At 38.3% G+C, this 16,399-nt stretch overlaps 2 protein-coding genes across 2 annotated transcripts; one reads left to right on the plus strand and one right to left on the minus strand.

Annotated features, from left to right (window-relative positions):
* Positions 1-7,575: 7,575 nt before the first annotated feature.
* Positions 7,576-10,825, minus strand: LOC135940789 (putative serine protease K12H4.7). Its single transcript, XM_065485843.1, has 9 exons — positions 10,604-10,825; positions 10,362-10,543; positions 9,601-9,830; positions 9,404-9,536; positions 8,805-8,985; positions 8,658-8,742; positions 8,470-8,602; positions 7,819-7,988; positions 7,576-7,753 (listed from the first exon to the last, which is right to left on the minus strand). The coding sequence occupies exons 1-9, from the start codon at positions 10,811-10,813 to the stop codon at positions 7,638-7,640; spliced, it is 1,440 nt and encodes a 479-aa protein (XP_065341915.1). The 5' UTR covers positions 10,814-10,825; the 3' UTR covers positions 7,576-7,637.
* Positions 10,826-10,914: 89 nt separating this feature from the next.
* LOC135940790 (thymus-specific serine protease-like) lies at positions 10,915-13,903 on the plus strand. The gene is given in 10 exon segments (XM_065485844.1): positions 10,915-11,122; positions 11,344-11,525; positions 11,678-11,812; positions 11,814-11,896; positions 11,942-12,074; positions 12,635-12,815; positions 12,881-12,968; positions 13,301-13,433; positions 13,490-13,659; positions 13,720-13,903. Coding segments are annotated over 10 exon segments (1,413 nt in total). The 5' UTR covers positions 10,915-10,930; the 3' UTR covers positions 13,836-13,903.
* Positions 13,904-16,399: the final 2,496 nt, after the last annotated feature.

The following is a 16,399-nucleotide window of genomic DNA, read 5'->3' on the forward strand; positions in this document are numbered from 1 at the left end:
AATAACTAAATTTTCGGTTCAAATAAATTAAACGATGGAAACAAACATTTTTTGTAATAGCTAATCAATTTACGAATATGTTTGGATAAAAAATAATATTATTTAACAGCCGATAATTGTAAAATAAATTAATGCGCTTTGCAGGTGTGTCTGACTGGCTGACTGGTGTTCCAATTTCTTTCTTTCGACTCACATGCGTGTGTGTATAGCGGCCGAAGCTTATAAAAGTGCATGAACCCTTGGAGTGTGCGAGCCAGCAGCATTTTTTCCAACTCCGCATAGCCGTGCACGCACAATAATGTCAATAACAAAGCGCACCCTTTCCTTACAATTTAGCAGGCCTACTTACCGACACGCTGTGCGTGCATTCACTCGGCGGCGTTGAGCCGTTGAGCCGGTATTTGGAGCAAAACAAGCAAGTGCAGCGTACGTGGCTCATGCAGCACGCCATGCACCAAGAATGCTATTAGAAAATTATTATTTTATTGCTTTTATATCGGAACAACAATGCCGTGTAAATATTTATGTTCATTTTTTATACTTAAGGCGGTTAAAAGAATCGTGAAGTTTTCTTTTGAAGTTGAATCTTGAATATAAGAATAAACGAAAGAGGGCAGCTATAAATTAAAGTTTGCATTATTTATTTTTATGTGTGTTTATACCAAGTGGATTATTGAAACGTTGGTTGCTGGAAAAGAAAAAATATAATTTAAAAGGACTAATAATAAAAATCCAGATTTTTTAGAATTCTTTTTGCAAACTAATTTGAAATTTATATGGCAACGAAGAAAAATGTAGTCCATTGCATTTATTTTATCGTGAATTTTAGCAACAATTTTCCAGGGTAAAAAAACAATCAATTTTTCAGATTTTGCCCAATTTTTTGTAAAATGAAACGGTCTGCCAATTTTTTTTCGTTTTATTTCTATTCCTCTCGTCCCAATCTATCCAACAGTGTGCGAATCACAAGTTGAATTTCCCTCCTGGCGAAATAAATCATGATTTACTACAAGGACTTACACTTAATTAACTAACAAACTTTGAAGACATAAATTAAAGCCATTATTCAGATTTTCTTTAATATATTTCATGTTAAGGATTTTTGTTCTTAATTTCCTGTTTTATTGATTGAAAATGAGGGTTAATGATATAATTTACTCGTCTGGATTGTCACTCTTGTTAGTGGTAGGGCTCGTCAGAAGAAATAATTCCGGGCTAAAAGCGACACGCAGGGCACGCCGAAGAGAACGGCGAAAAGTGAATGAAATAAAGAGCGCGCACGGCAAGGTGCAGCTGTCGCCTGCGCGCGGAAAGGGGGTGCGATTGCAGCCTTTGCGGGCCAAATTGGTCGTCTCCTCCTCGTTTTCTTCCTATTTTTGGGTGTTTTTAAGAGGCTTTCGATGTTGCACATGTCGCACCAGGCATACAATGCAGCCAGCATTGCACGTGCCACGCAGACGTGCACATATGATACTGCATCACCATACGGGTTGCCGATTTTAGACCACGAACGCACTATTGTCATCTTCAAAAATGATGGAAATAACAGTTATGTATGCTTCTCAAAACAGTTTTTTATATGCAGAATTGCTGAGAATTGGAAGCGTTTTAACCAATAAATCAAGCTCAGCGGTCGCAATTTTTTATCCAAATTTAAGACCAAAATCTTAAAAGTAAATTTAAAAAACTATTTATGTGCTTCAATTTGTTAAATGAAATAAAAACTTTACAATATCTGAAAGCTGTGAAAATTCGTCTTTACGTACATTAAATTTTTCTTTCAATTTTTAATGTTTACGAGATGATTAATTTAAATTATTTTCAAATTAAAATAAATTCCAAAGTGATAGCCAAGGAGATCTTTAATTTTAAAGTTTTTACCCTATAAAAATTCAAACTTATTTAGTTTTTGCCTCATGAAAGTTCTCTATGATTGGCAGAGTGTCAAATTGAAACATGAAGGCCAAGGCAGCCAATTATTTTTAATTTGAATAAATAAATAACCTTATTTACATACAAATACTCTATTAAATAGGACTAAAATTTTCTACCCTCGATTGGGCATGGAGAATAAAACGCAGCACGCAGTAGTGCTTTATTATTATTAAATGAGGGGAGCGAGCGAGCGAGCGAGCATATTTCTCCCGAAAAGCAGGAAGAGGAGGCTGCAGGATTGCGGCTGCCGCATCTTCACGTGCTTGTCATTCATTGCCGGCGCGGCCGTTTATTTTTTCTGGCCGATTGTTGTCTTTTTAAATTACCCGCGTGCTTAATGATGTCATATTTTGCCCGATGTACTTTTGCTGCTCAAAGTATTTTTCTTCCTTTGAGCCGCTTTCTTTCTTTTTTACGAGCCCTTTGAGGCTTTGCGGGAGGGCCTGCCTGCTCGCTGTTTACACACACGCGGGCGCGCGCGCGCGCGCGCCTGCAGCTAAACGAGGGATTTCCTTTTCGCTATATGCGCTGGAAATTCGTCTCTTTTGACGCTCGGCCTGCTACGCGGTTTTCCGCCAATTTCTCTAAAATGCCAACTCGTTGCCAATTCAAAGCCGCAATTTTTTTCTGTCTAGACTGTCAGTGTGGCCCAGCTCAAAAATGGACAGCTACTAACAAGTTGCTTTCTCTAATTTGACTAGGAAATTAGAATTAAAATCTATCATTTTTATTTAATTTTTTAACGCAACATTTGAAGAGTTGAAAATTATTTTTTACTACAGTTGAGAATTTTTAGATGGATATTTTGCAACGGGGTCCAGGTGTGCGATAAAAATAGTTCGCACTGCGCATATCCAAGATGGCGTGTGAATGTGGGAAACAAAAAGCTCTCTTCGGATTGCCGTACGAGTGTCAAGAGTTTGTTTTTACGATCCAAAAGACACAATTAGTGCAAGTAATGAAAATTAAGTCACAATATTGACGAAAATTTAGTTCTTTCCGCGCATTATCACGTGACCGTTTTTCCCGCATTATTTCACCGGACGCCATGTCTGCGCGTCGCACGAATCTGGCCCCCGCTGGATATTTTGATAAGTTTGGGCACAAATCTGACATTGTAAAGCCAATTAAGACGGTTTTTATCCTACGTGACGAATCAATTTTCTTTTGAAAAAATATAATTCATAATTTCAAGGGAAAATTTTTTGCTATTTTACTTTAATGAAGAGGCCGCAGGATGATTATTATTATTATTAGGAAACTGAGCTCCTGATAGAAATATAAAAAGTTATATATTTTAATATATAAGGCTAGTATCCAAAATGTCCGAATTCTGAAATATTTTTATAAAATTGAGCCAGTGCTCTTTGACAAAAAAGTTCGGTTTTTTTAAACATAGACCACCGTTAACCTTTTTTTTACCTTATTACTGAGTAAAAATGGTTCTTCTAATCTCTACATTATGCGGCATATGACGTGAGTCATCGGGAGAAAAAAAAACACCGTCTTAATAATGATGAATTCTTTTTTAAAAAGAAATAAAGTTTAAAAAAGTGGAACAAAATAACGAAAAATAAACCTTACCTGCTGTAGCAATTTAGCGTAAAAATCTTTTCAATGACTCAGTTCATTTACTGGCCTTAAGTTGAACGAGAAAACCATTAAAATTGCTCTTTTCAAACACTTTTTTCTATTAGTAGGTTAAATAATCCTGCAACAAAAGGTCAACGCTCCTTTTGAGCGCATCCACAATTCCACAGCCACGCGGCGATTTGTGTAGGCAAGTTGGCTGGGCGCGAGGTTTGGGGAGAAAAAAGGGCGGCGGACAAAGCAGCTTTTGGCCCGCTAGTCCGGCCATTACAGCTATTTTCCGAGCAAGTCCACCCGCCGGGCGCCACAGACGCGCGGGCCGGCCTACGCTGGCAGGGGCATTCCTCGTGTTTCACGAGCTCGATCCGTCATCCAGACAACAAGTAGCTTTATTGCATACACACACTTTATGGACTGGACGCGCAGCACAAAATTATTGTTATTGGCCAGCCGAGAGTGCATTTGAGTGCAATAAAATGTGCATGATTGTGCCAGCATTCGAATTGCGGCCGCGGTTTTTACGATTGCAATCCTGTGAATATGCATTTTAATACGCTCGTGATTCCGGAGTGCGCATGGATATAAAGATTAGATAAGAGGATGGAGCGATAAAGGCTTTAGTTTTTGGAAAAAAAACACCCTTCGTTTTACGGTAAATCCAGCGGGGTCCAGATGTGCGAAAAAATTGGTTCGCACTGCGCAGATCCATGTAAAATTAAACTGTCCTAAATATATTATTTATCTTAAATATTTCCTCTTTTAGAAAATTGCCATTTGATCTGGAAAATCCATGGTCCATTATTCATTAATAATATTTTGGGGTGTGGGAAGATTTCGAGCATTCCTGGCGAAACAATTGCGAACAATGGGATCAGTTGAGAGCGCCGAAAGGTGTTGAAGTGACTAATCTAGGCGACAAATCAGCCGCGAGTGGGTTTTTTTACTTGCAGCTTGTCGCCGCGACCGTGAAAAGAGCCGATTTTTCGTGTCACGCATTCTCTCTCTCTCTCAGTCACAAAAAGTCACTTGTTTTCCTGCTTTTTCAGGATCTAACGAGAAAGAAGCAGCGAGTGACATTGAAGAATCTGCGTCTGCACGATTTTTATATATTTATAAATTCACTTGGCGGGTGATGAAGTGCCCCGGCTCGCATCCTCCCCGTGATTTAAGAGGGTGGAAAAGTAGCATTCTCTTCCTTTATCATCCAGAAAAGTGCAGCGCACGACAAGCCAAAGGGCGCCGCTTTCTGAATTTTAATGCATCTCGTGCCTGCGCGCGCGTGCATGATGAATAATCTCTTTCTCGCTCCACCAGACGCCCACAACATTTTTATCGCTCCGCCGTCAGTGGATTATGCCGCGAATGAGCACACGGCTTACAGGGTGCATAATAAATCTTCAAACTTGAGAGCAGTTATCTCGTTTTGCCTATCCTTAAAGGTGACAATGTGTCTTTTCTGCTGCTTGAATGGAAAAAAATGTCGAGTGAGTGACAATTTCAAAAACAAAACAGTTTGCATTTCGATTTTAATGTTTTTGGAGCTCATTACTTTGCGGGATGTACCAAAAATGTATTTTTTAAATAAAACTAAATGTCCAGTAATTTACTTACACCTGCAACAGATCTTACAAAAATTACTAGAGAAAAAAAACAATTTTCTCTTTATTCAGAAGCGATTTTTTTAAAGAGGACAGCGGGGGCCAGCTGTGCGATAAAATTGGTTCACACTGCGCAGATCCAAGATGTCGTCTGAATGTGGGAAACAATGGATTGCCGTACGAGTGTCAAGAGTTTGTTTTTACGATACAAAAGACACAATTAGTTAAGAGTAATGCAAATTATTGACCAAAACTTGCTTCTTTTCGCGCATTTTCTTGTGACCGTTTTTTTCGCGCCAGTTTTTTCCGGACGCCATATCTGCGCGTCGCAAAAATCTGGCCCCCGCTGATTACAACATTATTAAATCACGTTACATCTCAAGGAAAAATTGTCTTTTTTTCTATTCGTTTAAAAATGAAGAATGCATGATGATGAACAAACTGAATGAATGCTTATTTTTCAAACAAATAAAAATAATGAGTAAGGGCACAGACAGACTTGATAAATCAAATGTAGAATCGAGTCATTTAATTTTTGCCTGAATAAAAACTAAAAATACAAAAAAAGCTAAGGAAACCTTCTTTTTTTCGCTTCGTTGCATTTAGATTAACTTTCCAATCCGAACAGCGGTCGTACTGCCTTTGTGTCCTTTTGATATTTCCGCGAACATCCGAGTAAAGGAGCAATTCCAAGAATGCAGCCGAATTTGCCGTGCACGCAGGCAGACACGCGTCGCAGCAATTCATTATTCGGGGTGTGAGTGAGGGGGGGCGGCTAGCTTTAATTAAATTTCGCCTTCTCTAGCAGTCGTCGTGTTAAGCAGCAGCAGCAGCATATAATAATACACATACGAGAGAGAGAGAGAGAGAGAGAGAGAGAGAGAGAGAGCGAGCTGTCGCGTCGAATAATTATTTTTTGGCACTGCCTCGCTTCTTTGTTCGCCCCCAGACGGGCGGGCGGGCGAGCGGGCAGGGAGAAATTGTGGCGCAGGATCAGTCGGTCGTTTGGTCCATGGCAGTCAGTCAGTCGGTGAGTCGTCGCCTGCCAGTGGGGGTTCCTCTTTATACACACACACACACACGGCATAAAAACAAAGGGGACTGCTTTATTGTTAAATGACATTTATTGCAAAGCTCTCTGCTCGTCACACACGGCACTCTGGCAGATAGGATCTGCAAAAAAATCGCCACCGCGTCTTTTTCGCAGGGGTTGAAAGGGGAGCAAACTGCTTGGGGGCCCCTTGATTAGTCGAAGGAAAAAACAAACCACTTTTGCGAAATTGAACGCATCTGTATAAAGGCCCGGTCGCTGAGTGGAGCCATAAATTAACGGGCAAACTTTTTGTGCGGATCAACGTCAGCAGTCGGATCAAATTATTATTTTTTTTTGCTTCTTCTCGACAGCACTCTGGCTGCGTTTCCCTTGGAGCCATTAATGACATTTTGACTCCATAACCGTAAAAATAACAATTTTAATTTTAGCTAAGCACATTTTAAATTATATAATTTTTCTGAATTTTAAAGGATCGGGAATTTTAGACGATCAACTTCTTTTTTGTGCTTGTTGACCCCAAATTAGCATGAATTGCACAATGTTAAGAGCTCTGAGCAACACCACTACTTGAAACTGGAGCCCAAATCCGTCTAAATTCTTCTAAATTGCCTACGAAGTCAGATAAATACCTTGAAAACGGTCTCAACATACATATTTGGTGCATTCCCCATATAAAATGTAATTTTTCAAGGCAGGGCTTTAATGAATTAATTTTTTAATTTAATAAATAAAATATTTAAATAATTCTAAAAAAAATAGGTGCTCCATTAACGAATATGCGCAGAAAATATTAAGAATATTTGGCCTTAGAGTAAATTAAATAGCATCTATTTGTTGTTTTCCTTTAAAGATTTATGACTTTAAGAAAGAGCAGAAAAGAAAAATATAGTGTGTAATCCGCTTAGTGTATTGTAAGTGCGGGTTTTGTCGCAAGGAAGGTGCGAGTGTGTACTATGTTTGTAAATACGCACCTTTGCCTGTTTCTCTTTTCGCTCGTTTTTGTGCTCAGAAAATAATGCACTGACTTTGATCTTAAATTCCTTACAAGTAACCGCCTTAGACAAATATATATAGGATTTTCGTGTGAAATTCTATGTGAATGCCGCAGCCTGTGAAGCCAAAATAGAAGAACAAGTGATTTATTTACTTTCTATTTTTTGTCAGTCGGTCTGCGCCTTCTGCACTGCCCAAAATATTTTTTTATAAAAAATTCTCTTGAAAATATTTATTTAGAATACAATGTAAAATTTCATTAAAACCGTAATTTTATTTTAATTATTTCTTCTTTGTGGTCAGGTGGTCCCATATTTTATTTTGCAAAAAAATGTGTTCCTTATTTTAATTGAAATTGGCGGCTTGGAAAAATATATACATAAAATTGCATTCTATGTAGTGTTTGTTTATTTTTCATAAATTGATCGAATATTCTCATTTGACATTTTAAAATTTACTCTTGAATTTTATTCCTCTGCGAGCCAGGTAGTAAGAAGCTGAACCACCCTGGTTCTCGCCTCTGCCAAAGGTGGGGGCTCATCCGGCGATGCCGGACTCGTGATGTCGATGCAGTGAGACGCACCTATGAAATATTATACCAAACAGAGTCACGTGTGTGGTGGTAAAACAACCTTTAAAACCCAGCACCTTGGATAATGATCACCGGGGCATCTACGTTTGGCTCTTCGCTCATTTGAACGGGGTTAAACGGATCGAGAGATCCCACCGTGTACACAACGCGGGTAACATCAGGTCGTTTGCCTCCATACAAGAGATTAGTCCTCTCCACCCCAGCCTCTAAACGCTCCCTGGTGAACCTGTGGAAGAATGGACAAGGTAAACAACTTTTGTCAGAGGCGTGAATTGGACAATGCCTTCTCAGCCAATACAATGAAAAGTGACCGCCAACGTCAGCTTTAAGACATATTCTATAGTTCCTTCTAAAATACACTGTCTTATTTAAAAAAAATTCCCACAATATTTTTAAAATAAAAATCAAGGGCAAAATATACGTGCCAAATCCAAGGTTTTATAATTAAATTTAATTGTTCTGGATTTATGTTGGCACATCATATAAGCTCGTAAATTTTTGTCAACATAAAGCTTTTTATTTGTAAAGCGGCACATTTAATAGAATAGTGCACCTGTCTCCCTTGTATTTGTTATTCTTCAAGGTGAAATAAATTTTTAAAAGTGGTGAAAATGTGCATTTTTACGCTCATATTTAACAAAATAAAGGCTCCCATCGTCGAGAGTCTATTACTTATTTTCTTCGCAGCACAAAATCAACCAACTTACTCAGGTCCAAAAACAGCGGTGCAGAATTTGAGCCGGAATTCTATCGGAACGACAGGCCCAAAGGGTTGGTTTTGAGAGGAAACAGCAGTGAACCAGCCAAATTCCAAGCATGACTGGTACATGAACTGACGAGCTAAAAGGGAAAATACAAATTATAAAAATTTTCTTTAATTTAAAAAAAAACTCACTGATATCAACACTGTAATCTGTCTGATTTCGGTAAGACTCAACCAACTGTGAGGCATCGATTCTCAAGGGAATGTTAAAAATAGTCTGTGAAATTGAAGATGAAATAAGTAATTAAATATTTTACGCTCCTGTAATGGAAAACTAACCTCTCTATAAACTTGAGCAAACGCTTCTAAAGGGTTGTCCTGGCCAGAAACCAGGCGAGAGCAAACGTTTTCCAACGAGCCAGGTGTGGATGCTTGCACCAAGCTCCCATAAATCTGCGTGACCACAAAATACAGCAGAGTTACGTCATCTTCCACTGACACGTTGATATCCTCCACCAAGCTGTAGACCAGAAAAAAATTGGGTTTGGAAAATTTTAAATTAATAAACCAATTCCTCTAGAGCATCCTATTTAAAAAAAAAACTGTTAAAAATCATATTGCAGTTTTCGTCTCAATTTACAGATATTGAAGTGGCGAGTGAAAACTATCCGCTTGGTTTATGTTGTGTACAAATTTATTCCATTCGTTGAATTATAAACAAATTATCACTTGTCATTAGTAGTGCTTGAATAAATTTATATTTTCCAACTTCATCTAGTTCATTTTCTATTTATAATTAATTAATTAATTCACTGTTATTAAATAAATATTGAAATACTTGAAAAATCTTCGTTGAAAAGAAATTATTATGATTTAACAATAAATAAAAGAAAATTGAAGCGCAAATTATTTCAGCTAAAATTATTATTCGCAATTACTTAAAAAGGCGAGTGATGTTTGCCGCGTCACCGATTTGCACGAGTTGACGCAACGCCAGCATGCCTTCCTCGAGCACCGTGTAGCAAAGCGGGTCCGTGTCCAGATAAGCGCGCCCGACCACCTCGTAATACTCTATTTCAACGGAAAAAAATTAACAATTATTATAAATTGCTTCTAGTCCAGTGTGTCAGGTCACCTGCCACCTCGACCTGAGCCTGCACGGGCGCGCCTGAGGAGTACGCGGCGTGGAAGAGATGCGGGTAGCGCGCCCTGGCCCACGCGGTCATGTCGCCGGTGAACGAGGCGCCGATCAAAATCCACTTGCCGTCCAGACCAAAGTCCTGCTTCATTTTCTGCGTGAAGTAAGCCGTGTCCTCCAACGCCTGGTCCATATTCAGGTACACCATGTTTTCGAGCAGCAGGTCCCTAAAAAAATTAAATCACTTTTAAAATTTTATTTTCAAACATTTTAAATTAAAATTGAAATATAACTGTCTTTAACGTCTTTATTGGGAATAAATTATAAAATGTTCGTTGATTTGGACAGCTAAAAAAATTAAAAGAGTTTGCAGATTATATTCTTCTGGGCAGCGGGGGCCAGATGTGCGATAAAATTGGTTCGCACTGCGCAGATCCAAGATGGCGTCTGAATGCGGGAAACAAAAGGCTCTCTTTGGATTGCCGTACGAGTGTCGAGAGTTTGTTTTTACGATCCAAAAGACACAATTAGTTAAGAGTAATGCAAATTGTGTCACAATATTGACCAAAACTTGCTTCTTTTCGCGTATTTTCACGTGACACCGTTTTTTCCGGACGCCATATCTGCGCGTCGCACGAATCTAGTCCCCGCTGCTTCTGGGGAATCTTGAAAAACGTGTTTTTTTATTAAAGATATTATTTTTGTTCATCTAAATAATCAATAAATTTAAATAATTTTGAATATTAAACAAATCTTACGGAAACGGTCTGCTTTGCCCGTAGAAACGGTGGTCTAAATAAATTGTGTAGGCGCCAAAGTATTCTACCAGTTGGCCAATAAAACCCAATTCTATGTGAACAGGGTTGGCTTCCCATTCTCCACCTAAGACCAAGAAAATCGGCGCTCCGCTTGTGTATGTGCCATTCGTCACAAAGTAACGCTGAAAAATATTTAAAACACCCACGCGAAATAAAGCAGATATCATGCAGTGTCAACCTACCTGTTGCCACGTGCGGCCGTCGAGAATGTCAAAGTGGTCCAGCTTTTGTGTGAAAAATTCCTCTTTGAATGCGGTTCCATTGTACGCCTCGAGCTCTGGGAAAACTCGCCTGCTTTCGCTGAGCAGACTGAAAGGGTTAAACTCTTCTCCAGCTTCAACCCTAATTGAGAGGGCTAAAAGCAACACGAGCGCGCAGCAAACCCGTTTCATGTTTCAGCTCGTTCCATATTTTGTTAACTATAAAACGTGCGCGATACGGGCATCTAATCTCCAAAAGCTTATCTGAAAATTGTTGCTTATATGATAAAATAAACAGTAGTTTTTGAAATGGCAACGAGATGGAAATACCTTTTTCTCTGCTTAGCCCTGTTTAATTCCGTTTATTCTGCGGACGCGTTCGAGTTTTTGCTTAAAAATGTGTTTCCGGAGACGAGCGACGAGAGCAGGTGGATGCAAGAAAAATTCTTCAGCCAGAAAGTGGACCACTCGGACATCTTCGACACGCGCTTGTGGAATCAAGTAAACTGGGATTTTTGCTTTCAATATTTTTAAATCTCAAGATCTTAAATTGGGAAATAAGATCAGATTTTTCAATGTTATGCCATAAATTTGTGCAAAGGGAAAAAACAAAATTCCTACGGGTTTTTTTAGTTCTAAAAATTTAATACTGATCTGGCTTCTATTTCATAAATTGGAATTTCAGCTTCATTTTAATTATTTTTTGTATTTAATTCCACTAGCGATATTTGATCAGCAATGCGACCTACACGAGCAGTAGCCCGGTGTTTCTGGTGCTCGGTGGTGAATGGGAAGTTAAGGCCGGACACGTGGAGAACGGCTTCATTGCAGAACTTGCTGAACGATTCGGCGCTTTGACTATCTACTTGGAACATCGGTTTTACGGACAGAGCAGACCAGTGGCGTAAAATTACATAAAAATCATTTAAAACCTAAATCTGAAACTGGGTGCACTGCACCCCATTTTAGATTTTTTTTAATTTACGGTGTAATTTTCAAAAATAGCATCCTTTTAATGCATGAATTAAAAATACAGAAACTAATTAATTTTACTAGAAATTTACTGGTTGAAAATCTGTCGTATTTAACGATGGACCAAGCATTGGAGGACACTGCCAATTTCGCGCAAAGTTTGAAAAGCGAGCTGGGCCTGGAGGGTGCGTGGATTGTGATCGGCGCCTCGTACACTGGCTTGGGCTAGAGCTCGCTATCCGCACGTCTTCCACGCTGCATACGCGTCAGGGGCGCCGGTGCTCGCCAAAGCCGGCTATCCAGGTAGAAACAAATTAATTGCATTCGCATCCTCATCGAAGGAAAAAGAGTTTTTCGAGGTTGTCAACGTCGCTTTGCTGCGAGAGGATGCCGGCTGTCCTTCCGTGATCGAGAGTGCCATGGCTGAGCTGCAGATTTTGATCGATGACGGCAAATCAGAAAATATCACAGCCCTTTTCAAGTGCGTATCTTAAATTCAGAAGTTTTCACGTTGGGTTAAATCAAAGAATAATTAAAGATAAAAAATTAACTGTCGATATACTTGGATTAAATTATTGGAACTCCTTATTTTTATAAAAAAAACATTGCATTGCAAAATAAATTATCGAGGCTTTCCACAATGTCACATATTTTGTCTAGTCAAAAGCAGTTGTAATTTTAATGAAATTATAAACTAAAAACTAATTTACAGAGTAAATAAATAATTTTTGTCATAAATAAAAATAATAATAATTTTTAGAGATTAGAAAAAATAAGTTATTTTCTTATTCATTGATTTTTAAAACTAAGAGGTGCCTCCTGAGAATATTTTGCTTCCAAAACCTTCAAATTTTGAAACATTTAACAATGCAAAAGAACCAAACCAAAATGAGCGTCAACAGTTCGGTCTATTTAAAAAAATGGACTATCCTTTTCATATCAGAATTCAAACAAACATGATCTTTTTATCACTTACTTAAACATGGCAAAAATATGTACATTTAATTTTGCCCTGTATTTTTTAACCTTCCAAAATTGCAGTTTAGCCGAGGAGATCGACCTATCCAGACCGAACGACGTGACGCTGTTTTGGTTCCAAATCGCATCGATTTTCGGCTCTTTAATTCAGGTGGCGCGACCCGGAACGAACAAATTCCTCTGCGATTTCCTCTTGAACGGACAAAGTCAGCCTCTGGAAACCTACTCCGGGCTGCTGCGAACGGTATTAAAAGAGTTCAAATTAGCTAATGTAGCCGTGTGCTGATGCTGATTAATGTTCAATCGCAGATTCTGCTAAACAACACGCTTAGTGTGAACTCTACGCGCCTGGTCGAGACGTATCGCGACCAAATCGAATTCTCCGATACTAGTTACAGTAAAAATTATTTATTTTCTTTTTAATTGACAGAAAATAATAATATAAAAATTAAATTTCTGCGAACTAAATAACCTTTTTAGCATCAGTCTCCAGGATTTAATTTTAACACCGCACTTACAAATAATTTTGAGTCTACTTTTGGCCCCTAGTTCAATTAAATAACGAGATTAACGAAGAATGTATCTAGGATATTCTTAAATTAGACACTTTTTAGGTTTTAAAATTCATTGGTTGGCAAAATGTGTTAAATTTTTAATTTAGAAAGTTAAATTTTTGAATTAAATTATAAAGTTTCAAATTTTTCCTCTTAAAATAATATTTTTCCGCAGCTCGGCAGTGGTTGTACCATTCGTGCAACGAGTTTGGCTGGTTCAACCCTTTGAGCTCAACTAACCAACCTTTCGGTCAGCACGTGCCGCTAGAGTTCATGCTCCAGTTCTGCTCCTCGGTTTATGGCCCCGAGTAAGAAAAAAATAAATAAATGCCGATCAAAAGTAATTAAAATCATTCACCGCCAGGTTTTCTGCTGCACACCTGGAAGCCGGTATTGAACGCACAAACCTGCTTCACGGAGGAAAAAATCCGAAAATTTCGCGAGTTGTGTACACAGTGGGCACCCTGGACCCCGTCAATCCGGTGCAAATGGAGGAAGACCTCAACCCGGAATCACCCGTGATTTTTATTGAAGGTTTTTTTTGAAAAATGAAATAATAAATAATGTTTTTTTATTTGTTTTCAATCCGTACAGATGCTTCTCACTGCGTGGATGTGACGGACGCCTCAAAACCAAACGATCCGCCCTCACTAACCAGCGCGAGGCAAAAAGTTGTGGACAACTTTTCTCTGTGGCTTCAAGTCAAATAAAATTTTATTGAAATTTGGATATATTTATTTTATTGTGAATAAAAAGGGCTGTTTTTAGAGACAAATTAGTTGGTGTTTTTCGTTTAATTGTTTAAACTCTAAAATATTTCCCAAGTGAAAACTGTTGCACGGGTGTTTAGCCACTCTTTTGACTCTTTTATACAGATTTGGCATTTTATGCGACGTTTCAAATGGCTTTAAGTTGCATGATTCATGCTCATTTGATGGTCTCGTGACGATTGGAAGCTCGGAAAAATCAACAAAATAATCGGTCGTCTAAATTCACAGCCCTCTAGCTCCTACAATTTTTATGGATACCATAAATTTTTAGTGAGCTATATGGAAAGACTTTTTTATGGAATGAAACATACATAAACATGAATTCTAATTAACAATGAAATTAGGTTGTTTAAATCAGACAATGAAGCTATAAAAATTTAATATTTCAAGAATCCTAAAAACGTAGCCCTTTCTGACCATAAAATTAAAAGAAAAATTAGGTTAAATTTTATCTACACTGTATTTTAAACTGTTTAAAGGGAAATGATACTTCAAAAGCCTAGAAAATGCTTGTTGCCAATGCATAAACTCATCCCTTAGGATTCAGTTGAAGCCTAAATTGACCTAAGAAGCACTGTAATTTTTTTTTTAGAAAATTGGCTGGAAAGTTAGCGTGCTTTTCAAATGGTAATGGCTGTCTCCTTACTTGAATCCGATTTAATTTCAAAACCAAGAGTTTCCCCAATAAGTGGCATACACAATTGGACAGATCTCGACGAGAGGAATCGGAATATGCCGAGAAAATATGTTCAAGCACTGTACATTTTGGAGAAAATGGGCACAATTTGAATTTTTACTGTAGGAAGGTCCTTTTTTATTATTGCAAATTGTTGAACAAATTGTTTATGACATCCAAAAATTCAAATAATTTTCAATTGTTGCCCTGTATCATTCCTCTTTAAAATCTGTGTTAATTTTTTTAGTCAGAAAATATATTAAATCTCTAAGAATATTTATTTCATCAAGAAATTCTGCTGAGTGCTATTTTTAGCCAGCAGTTCTGATTGTCTGATCACACGACCGCAGTTCAAACAGTGCATCTCTTCGCGCCGGTTCAGCAATTTGTACTTGCTTGTGAGTGCAAATGAACGTACGTGCAGGCAAAAGCACCTTTCCAGAATTGCATTCAGTCTCGGCTGGGTCGATCAGTAGCACGCGCCGGCTCGATTATTTTTTTGTTCTTTCTCTTATTTTCCTCTCCCGGAGGCGAGATATTTATTTATTTATTTTTATCGTCTCGTGTATGTAGCTCTCCTGCGTTCTCCATGAGTAGAGTTTCGGAAACCGACGAGCACCTGCCGATTTACTTTTGCGGAACCGCGGAGTCAGCCAGCCAAGCCGTCACCTATTACCATTATTCGCCTGACGCTGACTGAGACGCCGCCGCCGTCGTCGCCGCGCGTCCGTCCGTCCATCGGCGGAACAACAATAATAACCTCGCGTACCCTCTCTCGCACACGTCGTCGGTTCAATAGCCCCAATCACTGCGCAAAAACCACCGCTCACTTTGAATAATTAAAGTGGAATGATACAGGGCAACAATTGAAAATTATTTGAATTGTTGGATGCCGTAAACAATTTGTTCAACAATTTGCAATAGTAAAAAATGACCTTCCTAAAATAAAAATTCAAATTTTGCCCATTTTCTCCAAAATGTACAGTGCTTGGACATATTTTCTCGGCATATTCCGATTCCTCTGGTCGAGATCTGTCCTACGGTGCATGCCACTTATTGGGGAAACTCTTGCTTTTGAAATTAAATCGGATTTCAAGTAAGGAGACAACCATTACCATTTGAAAAGCACGCTAACTTTCCGGCCAATTTTCTCAAAAAATTACTGTGCTTCTTAGGTCAATTTAGGCTTTAACTGAATCCTTAGGGACGAGTTTATGCATTGCCAACAAGCATTTTCCAGGCTGTCGCAGTGTATCCTTCCAGCAGTTTTACTGTTGGACTTTTCACTGCAATTTTTGCAATAAATCAAAAATAAGAATTCCAATGGACCATAATCGGAAAATCTGGAAATTTCTTGCACGCGTCTTAGATCACTCAACACAGAGGAACCACCGATTTAGATCATTTAATCGAGAGGGAACTTCTATTAACTGTTTTTTATATCTCACTTGGCACCAGTTACAAGGACAAATTTGTTTTTAGACTATTGCACACTTTACAGACGCTTCCAATATCCGTTGTTGTTATTTTATTTCTTGACTTTTCTTGAAAATTGCTATGGAAAAATCTAAAATTTGTAGCTGTTATTTTTGTAATCTAATGCAAACTCCAGTCCGTATATAATTATTTTTGATTTATTTGGGATTCGTGAATTCTCTTTTGTATATAGAAACTTCACTTGCGTCCTTATTGAAAGTATTAAACTTAGCACATCGTTTGATTTAAATTCACTGTTTAGAAGCTCTGCATGTTTCGTTAAAAAATGCTGTGCTCTAATCTTTTTATATATTCAAAAAAAAATACAAGCGCAAAGTTAATAATTCAATGG

The sequence above is a fragment of the Cloeon dipterum genome, chromosome 3 (assembly GCF_949628265.1).
Source record: "Cloeon dipterum chromosome 3, ieCloDipt1.1, whole genome shotgun sequence".
Taxonomy (NCBI): Eukaryota; Metazoa; Arthropoda; class Insecta; order Ephemeroptera; family Baetidae; genus Cloeon; species Cloeon dipterum.